The sequence below is a fragment of the Zingiber officinale genome, chromosome 1A (genome assembly GCF_018446385.1).
Source record: "Zingiber officinale cultivar Zhangliang chromosome 1A, Zo_v1.1, whole genome shotgun sequence".
Taxonomy (NCBI): domain Eukaryota; kingdom Viridiplantae; phylum Streptophyta; class Magnoliopsida; order Zingiberales; family Zingiberaceae; genus Zingiber; species Zingiber officinale.
In genome coordinates, this window is record NC_055987.1 from 168,238,928 (window position 1) to 168,265,640 (window position 26,713).

Below are 26,713 nucleotides of genomic sequence, written 5' to 3' on the forward strand. Positions count from 1 at the left end.
CAGGCCGGTAATCAACATTTATAGTTCATTGGCAGCCAAATAGCGTCCGGGCAGCAGACAGAGTTCACCCGAGATGAAGAGGGTGTTATTTATTTCTGAGACAGGTTATGCGTATCTTAGTCTCACCTGGTCTTGGAGGAGCTATTCAGGAGGCTCATCGCTACCGATTTGCGATCCACCTGGGCGAAACCCTCATGTATCGAGATTTGAGGCATTCCTATTGGTGGAATGGCATGAAGAAAAACATCGCGGAGTTTGTAGCTAGATGTGTAGTCTGTCAGCAGGTGAAGGCTGAGCACCAGAGACCTACTAGTTTACTTCAGAGGATTCCTATTCCGTAGTGGAAATGGGAGCACATCACCATGGATTTTGTGGCGGGATTTCCTAGGACACGATGAGGCTGTGATGCGATTTGGGTAGTCATTGACTGATTAACCAAATCCGCACACTTCTTAGCGATCTGGAAAACCTATTCTCTGGAATGATTGGCAGAGTTATATTGTCGAGAGATCATTAAATTGCATGATGTTCCCTTGAGCATTATATCGGATAGAGACCCAAGGTTCACGTCCCGGTTCTGGCAGAGTCTGCAGCAGGCCTTGAGCACACAACTCCGATTCAACACAACATTCCATCCGTAAACAGATGGACAGTCAGAGTGAATCATTCAGACCATAGAGGACTTGCTGAGGTCTTGCGTTATGGATTTCAGAGGCAACTGGGAGGACCACTTACCATTAGTAGAGTTCACCTACAACAACAGCTATTATTCAGCTATCCAGATGGCACGTTTAAAGCATTGTATGGTAGACCTTGTCGGACACCCACCCTCTGGGAAGAGGTTGGGGAGGCCCAGCTGCTAGGACATCAAAGAGCTCAGCAGGATGCAGAGTTGGTCTGTACTATCAGACGGAGGATGTCCGAGGCGCAGGACCATCAAAAGAGTTATGTTGATCGGAGACAGAGACCCTTAGAGTTCTCTACAGGCGACCATGTATTTTTGAGGGTCTCACCCACAAAAGAGGCGAAGAGATTTGACCTCGGAGGTAAGTTAGCTCCATGATACATTGGGTCTTTCCAGATCTTGGAGAGGGTTGGAGCGGTAGCTTACCATTTGGCGCTACCATCGTCTTTGGCAGACATTCATGATGTATTTCATGTGTCCATGCTGAGAAGATATGTACCCGACCCAGCACATGTTCTGTCAGATATAACAGTTCCCATTCAACCTGACGTTACCTACGAGGAGGTTCCGATACGGATTCTAGACCACAAAGAGCGTCAACTACGGAACAAGACTATCCGGCTGGTTAAAGTCGGATGGCAGTATCATTCTGATGAGGATACCACTTTGGAGCTCAAGGATATGATCCGAGCTCGATATCCCCATCCTTTTACTTGAGGTATGCGGGTTAGAGTTCTGTTCAGCATTTATTTGATTGTCTATTGCTAGTACTTACTGATGGTAAATAACGTAAATTTAGGAATCAAATTTTTTTTAGTGAAGGAGAATGTAAAATAAATTACTCAAATAATAATTAAATAATAAAGATAAATAGATGAATAACCTTAACGGAATTTTTAGAAATTTTTAAGAATTTTTTGAGAATTTTTCGAAACTCGTATGACGAGTTTAAGGGGACGAATTTATAGGCTTGGGGAAAGCCTGTTTGAGAATACCATTCAAGTGGGAGTTAATCGAGGAATTAACTTAGATTTTAATTAAATAAAGATAAGTTATATATATTTATAAAATCTAATTATTTTCTTCTGAATCACCCGTGACCTAAGCCTCCCGACGCCTCTCCCTTCTCCCCTCTCGCCCGACGTCGCCTCTCCCTCACGCGGCGTGGAGCGTCGACTGCCTTCACCCTTTCTCCAACCGGCGCCGTCTCATTTCCTCTCCTCCCCTTTCCTCTTCCTCATAAGTTAGCCCTAATCTCCACCGAATCATCTCCTTCCCTTTCCTCCTCCGATCGCCAGCCAATCTGCCAGAATCCTCTCTATGCCACACTGCCCTACACGGGCTGATCTGTGGCCAAGTGCAGGAGATCGTCGTCACCCTCTTCCATCGTTGTGGCCGTGAACTCTGGTGCTTGCTATGTTGCCTTGTTACCATCGCTCGATCACCGCCACTTGATCGAGCCAGTGTCACCAGATCGTCGGCGCGGGTGGGCGTTCAGGGCTCCAAGGGTAAGCTAGTCTTGATTGATCCTTCTTCTCTTGATCTTTCTCCGACCCGTGCCATAGTCTCCCCACATCGCGTCGCCCCTTTCTTCTTTTCGATCCACCCTACCAGGAGCCAGGGCAAATCAAGGGTCGATGCTGTGGCTTTAGACTACAGTGTCGCTATTCGTTGGTTGCCTAACACAAGTTGTGGTATAGCTGTCGATCTCCACTCACTTGGAATCGGAAGGTAAGAGGTGTTCTCTGTATCTCTGTTCTTCCTTCTGTTCGATTTTCCCATACGATTGTTACTTGCTCAGCATGATTGGTTGCAGATCTAAAGTTGCAGCGTTTACACCTTTGTTGAATCCCGACCATTATAGTTAGTCAGCTGATTTTGGTGGCAAGTGCTTCCGGCTAGAATTTCTAGCATTTGCGTTTTCTGGCCGTGGATCAACAGGAGTGGCTTTGAGTTGAGGTAAGGTGTAGAGAAATTGATCCTTGCTGTAGTTTATACCTAGAACTGAAACTAAGAAAGATTAGGAATGATTTATCCAATTGGTTGTCGTGATAATTAGGGTTAAACTAATTTAACTCTAGTGAGTGGTTAATTAATGATCATACTTCAATTAGGGGTTACCCTAAAAATGTTTGGGGATTTTATTTAGCTATTTGCTATATGTGTAATTAGCTAAATATATTTATGTAATTGCAGGACATTGATTCGAGACGGGCATCTCGACGTAGGATTTCTGTTCATGATCGACTGATAAAGGCAGGTACCTTTGACTTATCTCTTTTGATATTGTCATTTTGATATACATAGTTGGTTATAGCTAGTAGTAATGGTTATGTTTACATCTGCTTTGGTATGTCACTACTTAGTACTTGTAGTCTGCCTTTATTGTTATCTATTATGCATTCATGCTTATATTCTCTTGATTATTGCCATGTGTACTCTTGTTCATAGAAATAGTGGCATACATTGCCCTACTGTATAATAGACTAGTTATTTGGCATATCTAATTTGTGTACCTAGATTTATGATACCTAGATCATTGTATGGATTTATTTCTTTTTTTGTACATATTAAATAGAGGTGTATACTGTCATGATCTACACGCTTAGTGTCATGCACCATCTTGCATGATTACATGTTGAGCGATTGTCGACTCTATTATTATTGAGCACATCGCCAGTTACATGATCTGCACACACAATCACTCATGGGTTAGTAGTACATCAGGTAGAGTGTGTGCAGTTTGCTCTATCAAGGCTCCACTGGTCCACTCATGGGTAGTGTGATTTCAGCGTGGTAGCGAACAAGGATCCCTCCCCTTGACCATGATACAAGGAGATAAGAGCTTAGGTTCCCCCATTATATTTGGGGTAGGAGGATAGGTATATTCTAACAGCATCCTATCCACTCGGTCACTCAGGAGTAGTGATGGCAAAGTGCACAGTTGTTATAGCCCTACCCACTCAATTTCATCATCACGTGTGAGGTGACTGACTGGAATCAAGGGTGATCATGTCATTTTTACATCATATGCATAGATTGCATTTATTGTTTATGATTGCTGCTTTTTGTATGTTGCATTTTTGGTGATTGCATATGATTGACATGTATACAGGAGACATTTTGTGTTTGGTCTAATGACCCTTATATTCGGATAGGAGGTCCTGGTGAGTATAGTTTCTTCAGCCTTTTTCAGTTCACATTTCCCTAACTTAAACGTATTGCCAAATACCAAAAAGGGGGAGATTGTTGGAGCAATCCCAATGGTCCGCGGGACCATGTGTTTTGGTGTTTGGGCAAATGGTTTAAGTTAGGTTCACCCTTGTATTTGATATGTGTACTTGAGTTGTGCAGGACTGCAGAATACACATGTGACTCAGGTTGATGGCTTCGGGTCCGGTGAAGGATGGAGCATCCGAGGGACCGTGGACAAGGCAGCGAGGACAAGGGCCGAGGGAAGCGACTTCGAGGCATACGCGAAGGATGACATTGGGGATGAGTCGCAGGCTTGTATGCATCCGAGGGACGAGAGCCAAAGGAAGTAGGCTTGAAGGCATGAGGTCAAAGCTGCAAAGGAAGCGTCAAATGAGTCGTAAGGGTGAGGGTACGAGTGCATGAGAGATTGTCTCGGAGTAAAATCCTAGTTTTAGGGTTTCACTGTAGCGTTACTATAGCAGTACTGTAGCGTTACTGTAGCAGTACTGTAGCAGTCGACTGCATGTTTTAGCAGTCGACTGGCGCAGTCGACTGGTTCAGTCGACTGGGTGCGAACAGAATGGTTCTGTTCGTTCGGTCAGTGTGGAGCAGTCGACTGGTATCGAGCCGTTGGGATGTAACGGTCGAATTTCCATAGAGGGCAGTCGACTGCATGTTTTGACAGTCGACTGGCAGACGGGGTTTTCCAACCCGTGGCCTATATAACCAAGCATTAGAAGCTTGGTTGAGGTTGACGAAATTAGACTTGGTTAAGGTCTAATTAGTAGTCTACAAGTGCTCAAGAGTTTCCCTTGTGTCCAAGAGGTCTTGGTGAGTTTGTGGTGAGGTTTCTCCACCCACAAGGAGGTTTGAGCTAATCGGAGATCTTCCGGGGAGTAATCCACCGACGGATAGAGATCGTCCACCTTACGGACACGCCGTGGAGTAGGAGCTTTATCTCTGAACCACGTAAATGATCATGTAGCTTGGTTTGCATTTCTTGTCTTGTATTTTGTTTAGCTTGTTTATTTTTGTATTATTCCGCTGCGCAAGCTAACAACGTAGGAAGCGAACGATTTGGAGGTGTCGTCTATCCAACCCTCCTTCAAGCCGGTCACCGATCACCCAACATTAACTTCTTCTTCCATGAGTAAAGTATCCTCTACAGCTACAGAATACTCCTCACACTTACCAACATCATAAATATCCATAAATGAATCAATATCAGTAAAGATATTCATGCTAGTCAGCTCCTTTGAGATATCCATACTAAGAATAGAATGATCCTCTCTTGGGTGCTTTATGACATCAAAAATACTGAACTGGACCACTGTATCTCCTATCTCCATAGAAAGTGTGCTCACATGAACATCAATTATTTTCCATGTAGTTTTTAGGAATGGTCTTCCAAGAATAAGTGGAGATCTATTGGTCAGATAGTCTCTCTCCATATCTAGAATATAAAAATCTGTAGGAAAAATAAGTTCTCTCCCCTTAACTAATATATCTTCAATAACTCCAGCTGAATTAGTCTGACTGCGGTTAGCTAACTGAATAATAATCCCTATAGGTTGTAATGGTCCAATCCCTAAAGTTTGAAAAACTGATCTTGGCATTACATTTATTGAAGCTCCCAAATATAACATACCATCCTCAAACACATTACTCCCAATCTCACACAATATAGTAAATATTCTAGGATCTTCACACTTCTGAGGAACTAGTTGAATAAGTGTTGATACATTCTTGCTCATGCTAATCAACTCACTCCCCTTCAATTTCTTCTTGTGCACGCAAAGATCCTTAAGAATTTTGCATACTTGGAAATTTATTTAATCATTGTCAACAAAGGAACATTGACTTCCACTTTGCTAAATAGATTCATAAGCTCTTGATATTCTCTAACCTTTTCTTCCTCTACATTCTTCCTTGGTTGCACTTTGTGTTAAGGAAAAGGTAAAAGAATGTTTGGCTCGGCAATTTGCTCTATTGGAATTCTAGATTATGGAATTTGATGTTCTGAAATCTTGAAATTACTAGAATTATTAGTTACTGCTAGAATTTGTTCAATTTGATAAAGCTACTGGAACTTCCTGGATTCAAGCAACAATTCTCTTGTTCATACACCAAATTCATGGGATCAATGAAAATTGGATTTGAGCTCGAATTTAGAAAAATTTGGGCTGTTAGAAATTCCATATCTGAGCTAGTTGAAGCTATTAAAGGGCTGCTAGAATCTAGAAATTGAGTTGTTGAAAATTTCCCAGTAGATTCTACTACTCTTGAATTCATATATGAAATTATCTTCCCACTTCTTAGAGTTAATGCACCAACATTCCCTTTAGAATTAGGAGTTGTTTGTGAAGGCAATTGACTTGATCATTGAGCTTGTATTTGGTTAATGTTGGAAGTTAATTGCCCAATCTGCCTTTCAATGTTTTGTAAAGCATAATCGATTCTTTGATAATTTTGTTGCTACTGCAACATAGGATGGATCAATTCCTCCAATCTAGCTTGTTGTGCATCTGAATTAAAAGTATTGTTGGAGTTTCCTTGAGTCAAACTTAATCTCAAAGGTGTTGGAAGTGCATGCTGGTTTTGTAGATTCTGGAAATTTTGCGATTGGTAATGTTGCTACTGGTTTTGCTGAAAATTCTATTAATAAGGCTGAAATGATTGCTAAAATTAATTTGTAGATTGATAATAATGTTGAAAAGGTTGTGATTGTTGTTAGAATCCTTGTTGAGGTGGTTGGAAACTCTGATTTTGCTAAAAATTCTAATTTGAAGGTGTTTGTTAATAAAATGAGTTGTCATACTTCAAGTTTGGATGATCTCTCCAACCATAGTTATATGTAGAAGAATAAGGGTCATATTATTGTTGGAATTGAGCTCTTGAAAATGCTGCCAATGATTCATCTTGATGAAGATTTGGACATAATTCTAAAATGTGATCTTGACTTGAACAAATACTACAAAGTACCCTAGATTGACAAGGAAATTGGGCATTCGGAAAAGTATAAGTTCAATTAGCATTCTTTATTACCAATTGCTTCACCGAAGATGTTAATTCCAACAATGTATTCCTTATCTCCTTTTTCTCATTAGAAACCATTTGAACCTCTCCAACTCTTCTTGTAGTTAATGACCTACTTCCAAATTGTTGTGAGTTCTCTACCATATTTGAAATAAGCTCTTCAGCTTGTTCTGGAGTCTTATTCACTAAAGCTCCTCCAGCTGCTGCATCTATTATACTCCTGTCCATAGGTAGCAAACCTTCATAGAAGTTCTGGACAAGTAACTGCTCACTGATTTGGTGCTGAGGACAACTTGAACACAACTTTTTGAATCTCTCCCAATAGTCATAAAGTGACCCTCCCACCACTTGTTGAATCCCACAAATATTGTTCCTGATAGTTGCAGTTCTTGAAGCTGGAAAGAATTTCTCTAAGAAAGTCGTCTTCATATCAATCCAAGATGTAATGTATCCAAGAGGCAGATAATATAACCAATTATTTGCTACTCCAGTTAAAGAAAATAGAAAAACCCTTAGCTTGATATCCTCTTCTGAAATTCCCTGTGGCTTCATAGTAGAACAAACCATATAGAACTCATGTAAATGTCTATTAGGGTCATCTCTAGATAACCTTTGAAATTTAGGAAGTAAAGGAATCAATCCAAATCTTAACTCAAAATTTCTTGCTAAATCTGGATAAGTAATACATGAATATTTGAATGCCTCATCAGTAGTTGCAAGCTCCTTTATAGTCCTATGATGTTCAACCATGGAAGTGTCAAAGTGTGAAGAAGTATTATCAAAAACTTCTGATGATTTCTCTTGTATTTTCAAAGCCCTGAAAGTTCTCTCAATCTCTAAATCTAACTCAAATAATTTGAATTTTTAAATCCTGGTCATGAAAACAAGTCAAAGTGAGAATACAAGTAGATATACAATAAAATCAAGAAAGATGCAAAATAAAGAAAATAAAATTATGCACAATCTAAAATCAAATATACAATACTAGTCATTCACCGGCAACGGCGTCAAAATTTGATGTTAACCATATTGCATGTCATGTAACACTTCAAATTATTAATTGATGAAAAATATTGATACAGAAGTGGAGATGTAGTATAGGTCCCAAGTCGTATTTTTTTAGATGGCGCTCACCAGAATTTTGGTGGTGGCTGTGGGGATATCCATGGACACTTGATTAAATTTTTTTATATAGGCCCTGAGTGTCTCCTTGGGCCCCTGTTTGAGTGAGAAAAGGCTCAAGGGGTCTTCTGGTAATGCCGACTGCTGGTGAAATGATAAAGAAAAACCTTGCAAAAATCCTTGAAATAGTGAATGGATTCCGCCGACATCGCTTGAACCATCTTTGTGCTGAGCCAACGGGTGTAGTAAGGAATACTTGGCACTTTACACCGTCCATATATTGGTGCAGGAAGGTTGCATTCTCAAATTTGAGGAGGTAATTCTCAGGGTCAGTCAACCATGAGTATTAACTTATCGTCAAATGATGCTAATGTTTTGGCAGTTTATCTTCGAGAACCCCCTGATAGAACAGGGTACTCATCTTCTAGGGAGAGTTGCAAGTCTCATGAGCTTTTCCCCTACGCCTATCTCAGATAGGTGCTTCTCCAGAAGATTTTTAGTGCAGTTCTTCTTAGCCTATGTACCTAGGCGGTGTACGTAAGAGTGCTCGATGATGTGGGATTAGCAAATGAGGCGCGAGAGGTAGATGTGCGGGGCCTTCCTCTCGAGCTCCTCTTTCCCTTTGATGGATTGTTGTCGATGCTACAGGATTTGGCGACAGCAACGTGCCACAAGTAGCTGCTTGTTGTTGCTGCTGAGCTAGTTTCTGTGCTCAGGCGTCGATGAGCATCTCTAGATCTTCTTGTGTTAAGGTGACAGTGGTGAGTCGTCTAGCTTCTTCCATCTTTGATCTTTAGGTTCAAGCGACAATTCCCACAAATGGCGTCAAATTTGATCTTGTCTGAAAATTGGAGAGATGGGATGCTAGGAATGGTGGCTTGGTTGTTAACAGAGAGAAGACTTTTTACTCTAAGAAGAGGCTTACTTTGGATCCTGCGTACACTTAGATGAGCCAACAAAATGTCAGTGCCCAAAAACTAGGGGAGAGTCCCTGGCGACGTCCCTCCGACGCTCAGGTCAGTATAATTTCAGTCAGGTGAATGAAGAACAGAAGAACTGTATAGAACGTATGCGCAAAAGTAAGTTTCAGATGTACCGAGGACGTACCTTGCTAATAGAGAGGACTCCCCCTTTATATACCACATCTCATAACCTCTGCAATCATGAAGTAGCTGAGAATGTCGGAGATTGTTGGGTAATGGGGAGTGTACAACCTAGGCAACGTGTAATAATTATTCGAGGAATCTTTCATTTACCAATATGTATACCTCTTTTATCATTTATAGCTTATACCTTTGCTAAGGTCATTGAAAGAATATGCTGTTATAAGTGGTCCGTTGATGAGAGACATTATAATAATCCTTAAAGAAGGTTCCAGTAGAATATTGTCTGCATATGATTGTTATTCTGACAGGTTGTTAGAATTCTCTACATATATTGTCGATTGAGTATATCTCGGTGGCCCATAAGGTCGATCGTTTTTATGCATGTCCTTGCATTAAACTGCTCAGTTATATTTTGCATAGTATTAGCGATCCGTTCAAAAAATAATATGATGCATTAGACGCGTTTGAAATCCGTTCAAGAAACCATATAACAAACTGTGCGTGCTAGAAATCCATTTGGGAATCAATATAAAGCTAAGTGTCTTAGGCCCGGCTGACTTTTTATATGGTTGAGCATGCATAGAGAAATTTGTGAGAATAAGTGTCTTAAGCCCGACCGACCCTTTATTTGGTCGGTCATGTATAAAGATTTATGAGGCTAAGTGCCTTGAGCTCGACCAACCTTTTTATCTAGCCGACCATAGATAGAGAGATTTATGAACATTGGGAGCTTACCCTTATTCTGACCACACATGGCTGGTCGATTATGAGGTGGGTCGGACACTCCGACTGATCTATAGGGTCGGTCGTTTTAAACATGGACTGCTATTGAATGACTAGACATGTTATCTTTTCAGTTCAAGAGTAAAGCACTAACCCCCTTATGTTCGACCGACTTAAGGGTCGGTTTGCCATCTCCCGCCCAGCTTATAATCCGGTCGAGCTAGACCTGAGAGCCTTAGTGCTAGGCGAACGACGAATCGAGGTGGAGAATGCTCTCTTCCCTTGACTTTGACCATCACGTCATCTTAACCTTGACTGCCATGTCACCTTGACCTTGATCGGCACGTCCTCTTCTGGATCCACACGTTACAACTCATATCAGTTGCGAATCTATTTAACGATGGAATTTTAAATTTTGTTGCTAATAAAGCGATAGAAATTAAAAACCATCACATAAAAATTAAAACTCACCGTTAAATGCAGCTACGGATATTAAAATTGGTTGCTACATTTAGTAACAGAAGTTAAAATCTCGCGCTAATTCAACAATGGAAATTAATATGTCATCGCTAACCTAGCGATGAAATTAATACTCTATCACTAACTTAACGATAAAACTTAAAATGTCATCACTAATTTAGCGACGAGATTATAATTTCATCATTAATTCCATCGTTATTAATCAATTTTCTTGTAGTGCAATAAGCCCTATAGATATGCTCTCAAGCTTTGATGTAGTGATAAGGGCGTTTAATTGTTTCACAGGTACCCGTGATTATTTTTTCAAGCCCTACCAACATTCTTATTTGGTTGGAGAAATAGTCATCATTTTCTATTTTTCATAATATTTATTCTTATTTTAGTCAACACCAATTATCTTTTCCATAAATAAATACGCAATAATATCAAAATTTTGTTAACATTTTGTTTAAAAAAAAACCCTTAATTTTCAAATTATTTTTCCTTAAAATTGAAAATTTACCCTCTTATGTTTAATTTTCAATATCATAAATTCAATAAAGTAGGGTGAAAAATGATAACGTTCATAAATCTTTTATAGTTCATTCCTAAATTATGTGATGGACAAATTACATGATTAACTTATATAGGAGACTGTCTACTAGCTAGGAAGTACGAGAAATTTGGTCTCAGATGGAAATTTAACCAAGTGGCATATGGTGGGCCCATATATAAATTCAACAGCTTACACTTCTCATGCATGACTCCCCTTCAATACGTTCATTAATCAGAGAATATTCATTAATTAGGTAAATTTCAGTGGGCCAGGTGAATAAAAGATAGAAATATTTAGGGATGTAATCGAATCGAGCTGAGTCGAACTTTTGAATGTTTGAGCTTAGTTCGTTTATAATCGAGCCAAGTTCGAACTTTATTTAACAAATATATTCATTACTCACGAACTTATTCGAACTTTTATCGAACTTAAACGAGCTTAATAAATATAAATCATAAATTTAAATATTCATTAAAAATTAAATTATATATTTAGAAAAAATTATAATAATATTATTAAAATTTATAATTTTATTTTAATAAATAAATTTAATATATTTGTCTATATTTTTCATAAGTAGAGTGTAAAATCTATAAATTCAATATCAAAACTATTATTATTTTTATTTAAAAGTTGCTTAACGAACGTGTTCACGAGCTAACGAGCCGAATATTGCGAAGCTTGAGCTTGGTTCGTTTATCTTAACGAGCCTCATTAAACGAGCTCAAACGAATTTTTATCGAATCAAGCTTCGAATAACTCAATAGCGACTTGATTTATTTACATCCCTATAAATATCTAAACTTGCTCATATAATTTTTTTAAAAAAAATATTTATCGGAATAACTATTATTTTTTTCAATATAATCAGCTAAATTCCTTATACATACATGCAAGCAACGAATTGAATACAGTTCAATAACTTTGACTACGCTTGTCAATGAACCATTAAAAGTCCATAATTTTTGGACAGGAATGGATCTGAAACAGTCAATGTATATACACCGTAAACCGCTACCTCCTGTTTCATATGGCGTGTGTGAAGCTAACACCAATTACTTATTTAAATCGATTAATTAATTCTGCTTCAGATTGAAAATTTCGACTGATAAATATTTTGTACCGGAACAAGTCAAAATCGGTGGAGTAGATAAATCAGAATATATTTTATGACGACACGTATAAAGAGTCAAATTAAAGACTTGACGATTACACTAGATCGAGTGCATAAATAGATCATTGTTCTTGGAGGAATATAGTGCTATATCAAATGGAGGAGGAACCGATCATGGAGAAGGAGGAGGCGGCGGCGGAAGAGGAGGAGCAGGTGCTTCTCCCCGGGTTCCGGTTCCACCCCACCGATGAGGAGCTGCTCAGCTTCTATCTCCGGAGGAAGGTGCAGAGGAGAGCCTTCTCCATCGATGCCATTAGGGAGGTCGACATCTACAAGCACGACCCTTGGGATCTTCCAAGTAATATATTTTGATTTTTTTTTTTCACAAAAAATTCTTAAATTTTATTTCGTAGATAATTGATGGAAAATCCTGCAGAAGCGAGCTGTGGAGAAGAGAGGGAGTGGTACTTCTTCTGTCTGAGAGGAAGGAAGTACCGGAACAGCATCCGGCCGAACCGCGTCACCGGTTCAGGTTTCTGGAAGGCGACCGGCATCGACCGAGCAGTCTACGGTGGCCGCGCCGGCGATGTCTGCATCGGCCTCAAGAAATCGCTAGTTTACTACAGAGGCAGCGCCGGAAAAGGCACCAAGACTGACTGGATGATGCACGAGTTTCGTCTTCCTCCTCCCTCCACCACCACCACCACCAACAACAACGACAATAGCAGCCGCGCTGATCGTCACTCTTTGCAAGAAGCGGTGCGTGATTGACGACCTGTATGATCTTCGCGATCGAGAAATTAAGACTTGGATATTGAAACTGATTAATGGTCGATGTGATTTGTCTCACAGGAAATTTGGACGATATGCCGAATTTTCAAGAGGGCAACGTCGTCTTCCCACAAAACGAGTGAATCGCCGGCAAAATTCAACCAGAAAACCAATATTGTCTCCAGCGACTCGAGCTCAAAGGCTAGCAGCTTCGAGTCTGATCTCGGGCCGGCTTCTCCCGGTTATCCTCATGAAGAAGACAAATATGTCAGCAATAATAATAATAATAAATATTACGAGCCAAATATGAGTGACAAGTGTTATCAAAACAATAATGAAGGGCAATATGTGTGCAACAATTACTCATTCGAGCAATTGTCTCCGGCGCCGCCGCCGCACTGTGAGATAGCGCCGCCGGCGACGACGGCAAGTTGCGAGATGAACGACTGGTTCAACGATGGCAACTGGGATGAGCTCGAGAGGATAGTGGAGTTAATGAACGATCAAAGTGTTGCGTATGAGTATCAATATTATTGACAACTTTTTTATTTTTGGGAAAAGAATTATTATTAGTAAAATATTAGTTAATGGATAAAGAGAGGAGGAAAATGTTTTAGTGGTGTTAATATTGATATATAACTTTTTTATTTTTTTTGTCCACATTAGTTTTTTCCCCTTTTCTTTTTTAATTAAAATATGGTGGTATTTTTTTAATTAAAATATATGGCAAAAGGTGATTCGCTTGGCCCTAATACTTCCGTCAATACGTCCCTAGGCCAATACAGAAAAGGTAAATCACAGGTGGCTACTAGCCATTAGTACAAGTGGTCAAGACATGGGGGAAGATATGCTCGGACACGTCGAGTTTCGACCTCAACACCTCATGCATGCCTCAACCAACGCACAATCATGAGGGAGCTAAAATTGTATTCGATAAATTTTTTAACGTGATTGACCCCACCACAGAGCAGCCCCATACTCCATAAACCTCCAAAGGAATTGTTTGGAGAGGCACAGTATCACACTATTGTGACATGGTACCATAGGCAACATTAATATGTTGCTAAGAGGACTTGAACCCTCTTAAAATATGTGACAAAAGATGATTCACTCATCCCAGCGCTTCTGTTAATCCGTCCTTATGTCAACATGAAGAAAGTAAATCATTGATGATTACTAAACATTAATGTAGACGACAAAATAGGAGAGAAGTATATTTAGACACGTTAAATTTTGATCTCAAAATCTCACATGGCAATACTCAAAACCTCTTAAAATATGATCCATGTATTAAGCATGGACATCGGAAGTCATTTAATTAATATCCGCATGGTGCAATGCAGAATGTTTAATTAGTATGTCTCCAGTCTCCTATGTAATCTAATAAATAAAGTCTTACAGTGTTTACATCAATTTCCCTATTAATAGTTTTTAAAATTTAAACTAAACTATCCACTTTACTACATTGAATAATTACTGGTTGACTACACACTATCTTAAAATTCTCATCTTTAGTTTATTTTATTATAATTTTTATTATTTTTTTCTCTCCTCTTATGTAATATCTACTTTTACATTACCTAATTTATTCTCTTTATTTTTTTCTCTTCTAAATTAAATAATATTTTAATATTTAAAGAATAAAATTTATTTACTAAATTAAAAAAAATACTATTTATGAAATCTAAATTTTAAAAGTTGATTGAATAACTAATGTAAAAAAAAAATTACATACCATATAAAATTTAGGATTAATTTTATATTTAAGAGAATTGATATGATGCTCTGCTACTATATTTGGCACGTACATAAAAGAATAGCATACTAATTTTATTTTTTTAAGCGGCTGTAATAATAGACCTCGTGAGTTATTTTATATTTTATAATTTCTAATGTACAATCTGTCAACAACAAAACAATTGCCTCCTTAAATTTCTTCTTCTTGTTTTCGTCCTCTTTGTCTCGACTATCTATGGTTGATGCAACAAAACAACTCTATGGTTGTTGCATAGATATTGTTCAACACCCTTATCGCCACTTAAAAGGGAGAGCTTGCTAGCGGATGTAATTTTTCTGCGTACTAACATTATATTTTAACTTGTTGGTGTTGAGTCTATTTATTAAAGTTTGTTAAAGATATCTTCCAAGGAAAAGAAAGGATTGAGGACGTAAACTAGGCCTAGCTTGTCTTGATCTTGAAGGCTCTACACATGGAAAGCATCAGTCACTTTAGGCCAATAAGCCCTTGTAAGTTCATGTATAAATTAATGGAAAAGTCCATATATTGTAGGGTTTAGGCAAACGCCCCTCTAAGGAAAAGTCCATATATAGCACATAGATTAAGACCACACTTGTGCGAATTAATTTCACCATACAAAACTAGCTTCATTCTAGGCCGAAACGTCCAAGTGTGATGTTGTGGTAGAACGTTCACTCAGAGGAATAATAAACGGATTTCTAATTAAGAGAATTTTTCTAGGAGTAATTATATAGATTGTATGTGTAACCACATACAATTTCCAAATCCCCGTACTTGTTTATCTTGTGTATGGAGAGGTTGTCTCATTCTACTTAAGCAGAATCATATAACTAATTGATGAATGAGATAGAAGTTTTGCCGTATGATTTGAGTTTGACTAAAATTAATTGGGGGAAATTAAATACTAAGTGAACACGGCCGGCGTAGAGGAATACTGATTAGGTTGCAAGCATCCAATAGAAAAGATTGCATGATGAGATTTGATGACCAAGAACATCAAAATTAATAACTAACATCCATATTCTATGACATATATAAATGATAATATGCTCTCGCTACAAGAAATAGAACTTTGACCCTTGGTTGAGTAGATTGAGAAGAGCATCAAAGTTAAATTTCTCTAATAGTGTCATTAAACAAATGAAGCTACTCATGTTGCATATCAGGAAGATGTGGAACAAATGAAGAAACTTTATCGCAATTACTGATCATAGAGAACTTCAACTAGGATGGTTAAAAAGATTGATCTAAAACTTAGGTCGTTTCTACTGATGTCGAACAAAGGACATAGGTTTGGTAACTAGAGGTGCCTCTCAAATTCAGCCACCATGCTGAGTTTAATCTATCTCGTTGGACCAACGGACTAAACACCTTAAGATACAATATTTCCTAGCTTGTTTGGTGAGGCTGGATTGAAATTCCCCATCTCAGCCAACAACAAATCAACCTCAAGCAGCTTCAAATCACAAAGTCTAGTGTCTGAATTGTTTGATCTGATGGAAACTTTGGGAAATAGATCTGTTTTTTAAGTAATAGATCATGTGAGGTCCATCTATTTCTCGTAGCTTCAAATCAACCAATTTGTTTGTCTGGTATGCCAGCTTGCAAAGATTCTACTAAACTACTCCTTCACAAAAGGTAACTCTCCTCTCAATATAATAATGAAATGTAAATAAAGTTTTAAAAAAATGGATATCAGTTTGAGTTGAATTCTTTGACCTTATCTAAGATCTTGGGACCTTTGAGCATTGTTTAACAAAACAATAGAAGCAATTAAGAACATATTCGGGCAACCTGTTCTATCTCAAAGCTCCCTAAGAGCGCCTATAAAAGTTGCGCCAATGACTCTTTTTTGCCTTTCTCTAGTTGATTGAAGGCTAGTTGATTAGACTAGCCTTCAATCAACTTATTAGGCAAAAGTAGTCATTGTGTAGCTGACTACAGACTAAGCATTCGATTGAAAATTTCTTCCGCTGGACTACTTCAGTCTCCAAACAATTGAATCCAATTTTAGTTGATTGTAGCAGAAATATTTTGTTCACTAAACTATTGCATTCAATAGACTCTAAGTCGATTGAACTCTCCAATAAATTAAGGTTCACCTATTTTCAATAGAATCTACTCGATGATCCCTCTTCTACTCGGCTTCTCTAACTGTAAGCTAATGTAAAGTAATGAGATTGAGCTCAACAACTAATTATGATGTAGGACTTGTTGTCCCTTAGTTGAAGGCTTTAGCCAAGCCACAAGTTAGCACACCTAGTTATACATTGAAGGAGGTTTTCTTGATCATAAATCCTAATCATAAGTTCTAGCAACCAAATGAACTCGAAAATAAAACATGCACAGGATCTATTTAACATCAAATTTTATTGTGCAAATTAAAAGAACAATAAAAACGATGACCCTGAATGCAATGGATTTGTCATCGTCTTTGAAATCTTGATCCGCGAGAGAAGAAGAATCAGACGGATTTTCCATAGGAACTGTGGTGACAACATCGTATTCTCCTTACCAATAGAAAACGGAGAGATCTTAAATTACCCAATCCTAGTGGGATCACACCCTATATATAGTAGTACTGGGCCTAATTTTATTATCAATCCATCATTAATAATAGAATTTTTTTTGCGGGGGGAGGTTTTACAAATATAAACTCACATCTAATAGTACAAATATATAATTAACACCAATTAGATCACTAATCAGACCATATTGTTATGATACGGTATTAAACAAATTATCAAACCTCTTTACACTAATATAACATAGAGAATACTCGGATAGTCTTTCACAAGGAATGTAACAGGAATGATATAATTCTTAAGATTAAATGTTATTGCTTTGGAGTTTTGATGTTGTAATTAGGATTTTGGGTTTTAGATTGCTAAGACTAATGAAAGACATTCTAATCTAATCTAAACTACGATTGCTATTGAATTACGAAAGCATAACGTAAATCATTCTTAATCTAACCTAATCTTCTTGCATCCAAACAAAATAGGAATTAAACGAATGGAATGCATTAACTAAAGTAGCAAGAGTGTAAGGGCATAAAAACAAACATATAGCAAGCACAAATGAAGCTAAACTAAGCACTAAGGTACAGAAACTCTCCCTCCGATTGGATAATGGTGGATGGAACAAGCCCAAGACCCTATAGCTTACGGATGCAGTGGAAGTGCATCTCCCAACTAGGATGAGTGCTTGTTAGTGGCAAATTCCGACAATGAAGACAGGAGTGTCTCTCCTAACTAGGGCAAGTGTTGACGCAGACAAGAAGAGCGAGAGACCACCACACCTACTTGATTGGAGATGGACTCTTGAACGCTAATAGGGTGGATGACCACCACACTCTCTTCTCCTCTTCAAGTGATGATTCCCTTGTGAGGAAACCCTTCCCAACCCGGGTGAGATGGAGATGGATGCAATCGCTGGAAGTGATGATGACGGTGGAGCTCTGCCAGAGAGACCTCTCCAGTGGAGGATGACGAAAATACGGATGTAGGTGAAGAAGAAGGAAGAAGATGACTCCCCAAGCCCTAGATCTATAATTGGCTTTTATAGGTCCCATGAGTCGGCCCGTGCCACGACCGTGCTTCTTACCCTACTGGAATCGCTTCTAATTGAGTTGCAGAGAGGTACACGACCAAGTTGTGTTGGGGGGCATGTCCTGATCATGTTGGCTTCTGAAGTGTGCTCCAAGCGCCTCTTTTGACTCTCCTTTGATCACTTATAAGATAAAGTTCGAATCTCAGTAAATAACTCTCTAAATGTAGGAAAATTACGATGAAATTCCAAATTAACCCTTGCTTATAAAACATGATAGGAATGACAATTTATGTTGAGAATACAATCAAAGTCCCACATTGAAAATGTAACACCTCACCCTCCTCACTACTGGTCTGTGAGGGCGGGGTGCTACTGGACTACTAACTTTACTTAACTATCCTTGTTCACATGTTGATAGTAATTCCTAAAACTCTCGGAGAACTCAAAACTTACAATTAACTAGCAGCGGAGGACTAAATGACTCATCTAATACATTCTTAATAAATGGCAATCTTAATAAATTCTTATGCTAGGTCCCAAGGCTTCTATAGTCCAGGCATCACACATCCATCCGCACCTCCTTGTTGTCTTCCTTTGCTATAACTTTTCCTTTCCTTTATCTGTAGTAAGAGAAAATGCAACTATAAGCAAAATTGCTTAGTAAGCGCTATCTAACTCACAAAACTCGAATATGCATGTGAATATACTAATATCTAAAAGCTGAATGCTCAAAAGGAAAACTACTCATGCTCATCTACAAGCAAAAGAAATATACTGAAATGCTAAACATGTAAAACAAATCTATACAATCATGCTAGCATAATCTTGCTGAATTTTAAACACTTTCTGAATCTTATTTCACTTGTTTAAAAACTTATACTTTAATACTTCAAAATAATAATCAACTTTCTTCTTAGGCCCAGGCGTAGTACCATCTTATGCGCGTTCCCTAATAGGTTGGGGCAGCGAGCCACCAATCCTAAAAAGGACAAGACCTCAGAATTGGACACTTGGATTTGTTTAACGACAACCTCGGAAGTCGGGTACTAGCCTTTTAAATAAAGTAAAATACTTGTTATCTTTTATTACTTCTAATATATAATGCCTCGGTATTTTCTTTAAGCACCTTGTGTGTCAAAATCCCTAAAATCTTGACTTTGGGATCTACTTAAGGCCTTGGCCTTTCTCTTTCTTTTCTTTATCTTTCTTACACTTGTTAATACTTCTAATAAAAGAATGCTTCTTTAAAAACTGAAATGTTTAAATAAATTCTAACTTTGAAATGCATAAATAAAAATCTGTATACTATGCTAATCAAAATTCTGCATACTATACTAATCAAGATTCTGCTTCTATGCTACACTATTTCTGCATACTATGCAAACATAAATTCTGCACTATAATACTTAACCAAACTGCACTATAATCTTTTTCTTTAAAAACTGCACTATAAGTTCCACCAAAAATCTGTACTACAAGTTCTACAAAAAATCTGCACTATAAATTCCACCAAAAATCTGCACTACAAGTTCCATCAAAAATCTGCACTATAAACTTTAAAGAAATCTGCACCATAAGCTCTTAAGAAATCTGCACTACAAGCTCTAAAGAAATCTGCTCTAAAGAAATCTGCATTTTAAGCTCTAAGAAATCTGCACTACAAGCTTAATTAAAATCTGCATTATAAGCTTACATAAAAATCTGCACTATAAGCTTAATTAAAATCTGCACTATAGGCTTAATTAAAATCTGCACTATAAGCTTAGATAAAAATCTGCACTATAAGCTTAATTAAAAATCTGCAATATAAGCTTATTTAAAATCTGCACTATAGGCTTAATTAAAATCTACACTATAAGCTTAATTAAAATCTGCACTATAAGCTTACATAAAAATCTGTACTATAAGCTTAATTAAAATCTGCACTATAGGCTTAATTAAAAATCTGCACTATAAGCTTAATTAAAATCTGCACTATAGGTTTAATTAAAATCTGCACTATAAGCTTAATTAAAAATCTGCACTATAAGCTTAATTAAAATTTGCACTATAGGCTTAATTAAAATCTGCACTATAAGCCTAAGTAAAAATCTGCACTATAAGCTTAATTAAAATCTGCACTATAGGCTTAATTAAAATCTGCACTATAAGCCTATATAAAAATCTGCACTATAAGCTTAATTAAAATCTGCACTATAGGCTTAATTAAAAATCTGCACTATAAGCGCTTCTCATGTTTCGAATTCAAGAAGAACAAAGGTCCGAAACTACTTCTACTACAGGTGAGAAGCACTTACCTTGCTTCTTGGACTCACAACCGAACAAAAAGGGCTTCTAGGACCTTGGCCGGTCGCCGGAGACGATGCCCTAACTCCCTTTCGTTTTCTGCCCGAGCTCCGCCATCGTACGTAGAAGAGAAGGAGAGAATAGTTTAAGTCACCGGAAAAATAGAGCATCAACTTATCCCTTTTTATAACTTAATATTTCTGTTAACTCCTTAAATAAATTCGCTACCTTTTCTAAACAGACAAATCCAACATCAATTTATCCCTTTTATAATCCAATATTCTGTTAACTATCTTAAATAAATTCGCTACCTTTTCTAAACAGACAAATCCAACATCAACTTATCCCTTTTATAATCCAATATTCTGTTAACTATCTTAAATAAATTTTGCTACGTTTTCTAAACAGAATCGCTTGCTTGACCACTTGGTCAGCCGGATTTACTTAAGGCTTGGTTCGGCCGGAGGTTGCAGGTTTGAATCTCGGCTAATTTTCTTTATTTTTTTTGCAACTTGTTTCTTTTAGTAAATATACCAAACGAACTCCAAAAATTGTATAAAAATACTCAAAAAATTTCTAAAAATCTCTAGAATTTTTCTAAAGCATTTATAAATATTTTTAAGTACTATTAAGACTCGAAATGAGGAAATTTGGATTGTTACAGAAAAGGCATGAAAAAGATTATGGGTTTAAAAGATGAAAGATATCTCCATTGGTATGAGTAAAGTCAAAAAATAAATCCATGAGGGTTTAGACCCAAAGTAGATAATGTCATACCATTGTAAAGATATATGAATTCTTAGGGAAGGCATCTGACGCTCAAGTCATTGATCAAGTCGAGTAGATAAATAGTAAATAAACTACACCTTTCCTCAAACAAGCGGTCAAATCTCTATGATTTGATAGGCTGAAAGTTTTTAAAGCACAATTTGCCTGCAGGATATTCTCTGTCCTTTATAGCATAAAATTCCAAAAGAGTACGATGTAGAAGGTACATGGGGCCCGCGTTAGGTCAACCGACCATCACTTAGGGAGTCAACCAGCTAGGCCTTATGGGGCGATGTCCATGACTCGGTCTTCACTCGACCTCTTCCTTGGTCGTTAAGGAAAAACCTGTCCAATTGACCCACATCGCCGATCGGCTGAGGACGTCTATCGAGTTACTCAAGCTCAGCAAATGAGGATAGCCTACCTGTCCCGCATTGTGACACGAAGTCCGACCGAACGAGATGCCCATCGGACACCCATGTTCGACCGATCATAGGGTCAGTTTGGACATGCTCTTATTATTGTTGGTATCTTTGACCTCTTCTTCACTTTGACCTCCACGCTGACCGATCTTCCTTATTTTGACCCACATTAGGGGGCCCACCTTTATCACCATATCAAACTCCATTAGTATAAAACTAAAGAGATCATAATTATTATAACTGTAACAAGCTCTGGCAGTAATCATAATACTAATAATATTAATAACATAGATCAAATATAGATATATAGCATGAGAATTATATGAAATGTGATCTTCACTTGTCAATTCTCAATTGGCCTTTCTAATGATTCAAAAGGATCCTAATCATATTTACAAACATTTTATGCTAAATTGTAGCAAATCATGATTTAAACCTTTATGATTTCTAAAAAAAATCAATATCATATTTATAAACATCATATGACAAACAACAGAAGTAAATCATGATGACTTCATTTCAAAGTGATAAAATTAAACACACATGTATATTTCAAACTTAAGTATGTACAATAGAACAAAAATAAAATACATATATTTATTAATATAGAGCATCAAAGACTAAATAAAACTCTCGTTAAATGGGAACTTCATCCAATAAAAGAATCTCATATCCACCACATGCTCACGAAACACCTTGGACAACTCTTGATGAGTGAATCTGCTAACATTAAATCTGTGTTGATATGCTTTAGTTTACCTGACCACTCTGAATTCTTTCTTTAGCCGTCAAAAATTTGATGTCAATGTTCTTTGACTAGGATAAACTATGATTTTTTTAGCATAAAATTTCACAGCTTTATTATCACAGTTACGTTGAATCTTAATAGTCTATTAATTCCATCAACGATCTACAACGCTTTAATGAAGTTTCACAATTAAATCTCATGATTAGATACTTTATAATAGACTGTCAACTTTGTCTCTATAGTAAAAGTGACTATTAGTATTTATTTAATGCTTTTCCATGAGCTAGCCTCTCCTGCAAGAATGTAGGTATAGTTTGACATGGACCTTTTATTATATATCCAGGCATCCAACATAGTCAGAGTCTAAATATCTGATCACCTCAAGGTGACCAGACCTCTAATGCGTAAACATTTAATTCTTTACAAATACTAGAAGACTCACATCCAATATTATATACATGAGCAAGGTCACCTCGGAGAACTCACATTCAAAGGAGCAAAGCTTCAAACAACAAAGATGTCTTTGAGAGAGAGCCAAAGCGCTACTCGACCACCTTGCTTCGAAGGAAGCAACTTTGCATACTAGATGAGTCGCATGGAGCACTATCTTATGACTAAAATTGACATGTGGTTTTCTGTGACCGAAGTTTTACTGCACCAAGCTCGAAAGATAGAAAAATTATGGAATCCTCAAGATGGATTGTTGATTAAAAGTGAAAGACACAAGCTAATGCTAAAGCAATTGTAACTCTTCAATGTAAACTGAGTTCAGAGCAACTAAACAAAGTTGGTCCATTCAAAAGTGTTAAAGAGTTGTGGGATAAGATAATTGAGCTGAATGAAGGCACCAAAGACTCTAAAATTGTAAAGAGAGATCTTCTCATCAATCAAATGCAGAATTTCATGATGAGAGAAAATGAAACGTTGAGTCAACTTCATGGAAAGTTCAAGGAACTCCTAAATGGTCTTCATTTAGTTGGAGAAAGTGTAGAGAATTGAGACTTCATCAGGTATGCACTTAAATCTTTCTCAAGAAACTCACCATGGTCATTAATGGTTAATGCCTATAAGGTTTCAATAGATTTGTCTATTGTTAAATTCATGATTTTTATTGGAACCTCAAGGTTGTTTTGATGTGATCAAACAAGTTAAGTTAGGTCCTGTTAGTTTTTGATCCCTATGTCTAAGTGTGTCGGAGCTTAGGAGTACATGAAGTCGAGTGGAAGACACGACTAGCGAGAAGGATAGTACGGGAAGGGAGCCGACAGGCTCGGTGCATCCGAGAGATGGAATAGTTGCGGAAGAGTACACGGTGGATGAGAAGAACGTGTACGACGTTCGAGGGATGAGAAGTCGGAGCGGAAGCCTGCTCGAGGAGAAAGCCAAAATTGGGTTTGGGTGAACCTTATTTCAGTTGGCTGAAATCATCCAAGCGAGCGGAGCCGGAGCGGAAGATTCGGACCAAGGCGAGCAACACCGAAGCAGAGAGCTCGGACCAAAAAAAGTCAATCTTGTTAACTTTAAGGGTTCGAGCGCCCGGAGCGATTCCGGTCGCCCGGAACCTCTTTTTATCCATGGTCGACGTGGATGTTGACCGTTGCAAAGGAGATAAAGTTTTATCCCCTTCTAGGCGCCTGGAACCCTTCCAGGCGCCTCGACCAAGGCTATAAATATAGTCTTGGTCCAGAAGCTAAACAACAGTATGAATTACTGAGCAACACTTGTATACACTTTCCACTTTGTTTAGCTTCTTCATTTTTGTGCGTTAATTACTGTAAAGAGACTTCTCCACCTAAAGGAGAAAGTAGTGTGATTTATTTCCTTGGATTAACAACCTCCCCGGTTGTAACCAAGTAAAAATTTCGAAATCTCTTTCTTTTCTGTTCATTTAATTATTTTTTGCAAGTGTTCGTTATTTAAGTTAATTGTCCGAGAAGGATTTCTTTTGTAATTTATGTAGGGCTATTCAACCCCCCCTTCTAGCCAGCCAACCAGGGTCCAACAAGTGGTATCAGAGTTAGGACGCTTTAGGAGGACTAACCGCCAAACGAAGCACATGAAATGGTCGAACCAAGCATCTTCCCACCAAAGTTCAAGGGGGAATTCTCCAGTTGGAAGAAGAAAATCGAGGTATTTTTCAAAACAGACTTTGATTTATTATTAATAATGGAATTCAGTTTTAAAGCACCCAAGGGCAAGCAAAAATATCAATGGACGAAGAAGAAACAAGCTGACTTCGTGGCAAACGGCAAAGCAGAATTTCATCTGCTAAGCATCCTCCCATCACAAGAAGTCAACCGGATCAGAGTTTACGGGTCCGCCAAGGAGCTCTGGGAAAAATTCCTGGAACATCACGAAGGAACCTCGGAGGCGAAACTTGCGAGATAGGACTTACTTCGTAACCAGATCAACAACCTCCGATTTGAAGAAGGTGAAACGATTGCACACCTTCACTTGAGGATTAAGGAGCTCATCACCGGACTTTCGAATCTAAAAGAAATGGTAAGCAATCGAGATTCACTAAGGTACGCTCTTAATGCATTCCCTAGGAATACGAAATGTGCATCACTAGTAGATGTCTTCTATATCTCTAAGGATCTAGAAATTGTTATCTTAGAAGAATTATTTTCGACTTTTGAAGTCCATGAGTTGAGATGTGCATATATGAAGAAGGAGCCAATGCACAATATTGCCTTTAAGGCAAGGATGGGCGAACAAGACTCGGAATCCTCCCTTGAGGACGAAGAAACAACATTGATGGTAAGGCAATTTAAGAAATTAGTTAAATCTAGAAGAACTAACCATTCGTAGGGAAGAAAGAAAAGGATGGTCAGATGTTACCACTGCAATGAAGAAGGGCACGTTAAAGGCAACTACCCCAAGCTAAGGAATAAGGACAAGGACAAAGGAAAGAAGTTTGTCCAAACGAACAAGTACAAGACTTTAAAGGCGACGTGGGATGAAACGTCGTCCGAATCAGAAGTTGAGGCATTCTCCTGGCTTACGTTGATGGCAAGTCATCAAGACGAATACGAAGAAAGCTCTTCCAAAATGAGCATCGAAAGCATCGATGAAGGGGGAGCAACATCGGAAGAAAGCAGCAGTTCAGGGGGAGCCACGGACAACGAGATCGATAAGGTAAGTCAGGTACGATCTCTCCCACCTGACAAGTTGTTTAAATTTATAAAATTATTAACCAAAGATTATTGCAAACTTGAAAAAGGAATTAAAAATTAAAAATTAATTTTAGCAAAATCTTGCCCATTAGAAAGTTTGACAAAATAAAATTAGAAAATGATATGTTGCAAAAAGAAATAAGTAACTTGAAAAATCATGCATGCTCATATAATACAAGTTTTAGAAAGTTCAATAACTTAAATTGGTATCTTAGATACCATAAATGATAAATTAAAAATATTTCAAAAAAAATATATCCCTAAGAAATATCTAATCAATCCAGTTGGCTGGAACCTATATTGAGTTCCCAAGTCTTGTCTAACTTAAACTTTATTTAGACTTAGAGCTTTCAGTAAGAAAATTAAACGTTTAATTTCCTTATGCGGCTTTGTCTAGAAGTGCTTGATGATCCAATAATCAAGAAGGCCTAGTGTATCGCCACAGTCTAGAAGCTAATTATTGAAATAAAATATTTAATTGACTAACTGATAAAACATTAAAAATTGAAATTAGATAATGCTTTGAATAGTTATTCAATTTTTTTTGAATAAAAAACTAATCTGTTTAACTTAAAATTCTTTTTGCTTGTGCTTTACCAAAATGTATTTTACATGTTGCACAAATTTAAATTAAAAAAAACTTAGTAATTTTTTTTTAGAAAATTTTTTTACTTAGAAATTTTTTACTTAAAGTTTTTTTTAATATTAGAGTTTACTTAGAAATTCCTTTTTACTTTAAAATGTTTCATTTTTAAACTTAGAATTTTTTTTAAAAAAAATTTACTTAGAAATTTTTTTTGATAAGTTTTTTATTCTCAAAATTATTACCCTTAGATATTTCTTGGTACCCCATTTTTGTGTGATTAAAGAGGGAGAAGGAAAAGATTATGTCTAGGGGGAGGTAGATTTTCAATTTTTTTTTTTTATTTTTACACTTTATTGCATAATTTATTGTTTCAACTTTATGTATGTTTACCCTAACTTAACTTGGGTTGTTCACATCAAAAAGGGGGGGATTGTTGGAATTCCAAGGTTGTTTCAAACAAGTTAAGTTAGATCCTGTTGGTTTTTTATCCCTGTGTCTAAGTGTGCAGTAGCTTAGGAGCACAGGAAATCGAGCGAAAGACGCGGCTAGCGAGAAGGATAGCAGGGGAAGAGAGTCGACGGACTCAGTGCATCCGAGGGACAGAAGAGCTGCAGAAGAGTACACCGACGGACGAGAACGTGCACGACAT

General features: G+C 37.6%; 1 protein-coding gene across 3 annotated transcripts; it reads left to right on the top strand.

The window, feature by feature from the left end:
• Window positions 1-1,778: 1,778 nt before the first annotated feature.
• On the top strand, window positions 1,779-13,427 carry LOC122038358 (transcription factor JUNGBRUNNEN 1-like). Of its 3 annotated transcripts, XM_042598067.1 has the most exons (7): window positions 1,779-2,193; window positions 2,300-2,416; window positions 2,502-2,644; window positions 2,882-2,941; window positions 12,142-12,354; window positions 12,433-12,755; window positions 12,849-13,427. In XM_042598067.1, exons 5-7 carry the CDS (start codon window positions 12,153-12,155, stop codon window positions 13,302-13,304), a joined length of 981 nt encoding a protein of 326 aa, XP_042454001.1. In that variant the 5' UTR covers window positions 1,779-2,193; window positions 2,300-2,416; window positions 2,502-2,644; window positions 2,882-2,941; window positions 12,142-12,152; the 3' UTR covers window positions 13,305-13,427. The 3 variants fall into 3 exon arrangements, 2 of the variants coding, with proteins under 2 accessions (XP_042454001.1, XP_042454000.1); XM_042598066.1 differs by having other exon boundaries at window positions 1,779-2,416; window positions 2,882-2,945; XR_006127848.1 differs by lacking the exons at window positions 12,142-12,354; window positions 12,433-12,755; window positions 12,849-13,427 and adding an exon at window positions 3,801-4,012 and having other exon boundaries at window positions 1,779-2,416; window positions 2,882-2,945.
• Window positions 13,428-26,713: the final 13,286 nt, after the last annotated feature.

Bases quoted from the DNA above. Each gene is read 5' to 3' on its own strand.
- LOC122038358 (XM_042598066.1), top strand. From the start codon at position 12,153: ATGGAGGAGGAACCGATCATGGAGAAGGAGGAGGCGGCGGCGGAAGAG. The intron at 12,355-12,432 runs GTAATATATTTT...AAAATCCTGCAG, and splicing joins CGACCCTTGGGATCTTCCAA to AAGCGAGCTGTGGAGAAGAG. The intron at 12,756-12,848 runs GTGCGTGATTGA...TTTGTCTCACAG, and splicing joins GTCACTCTTTGCAAGAAGCG to GAAATTTGGACGATATGCCG.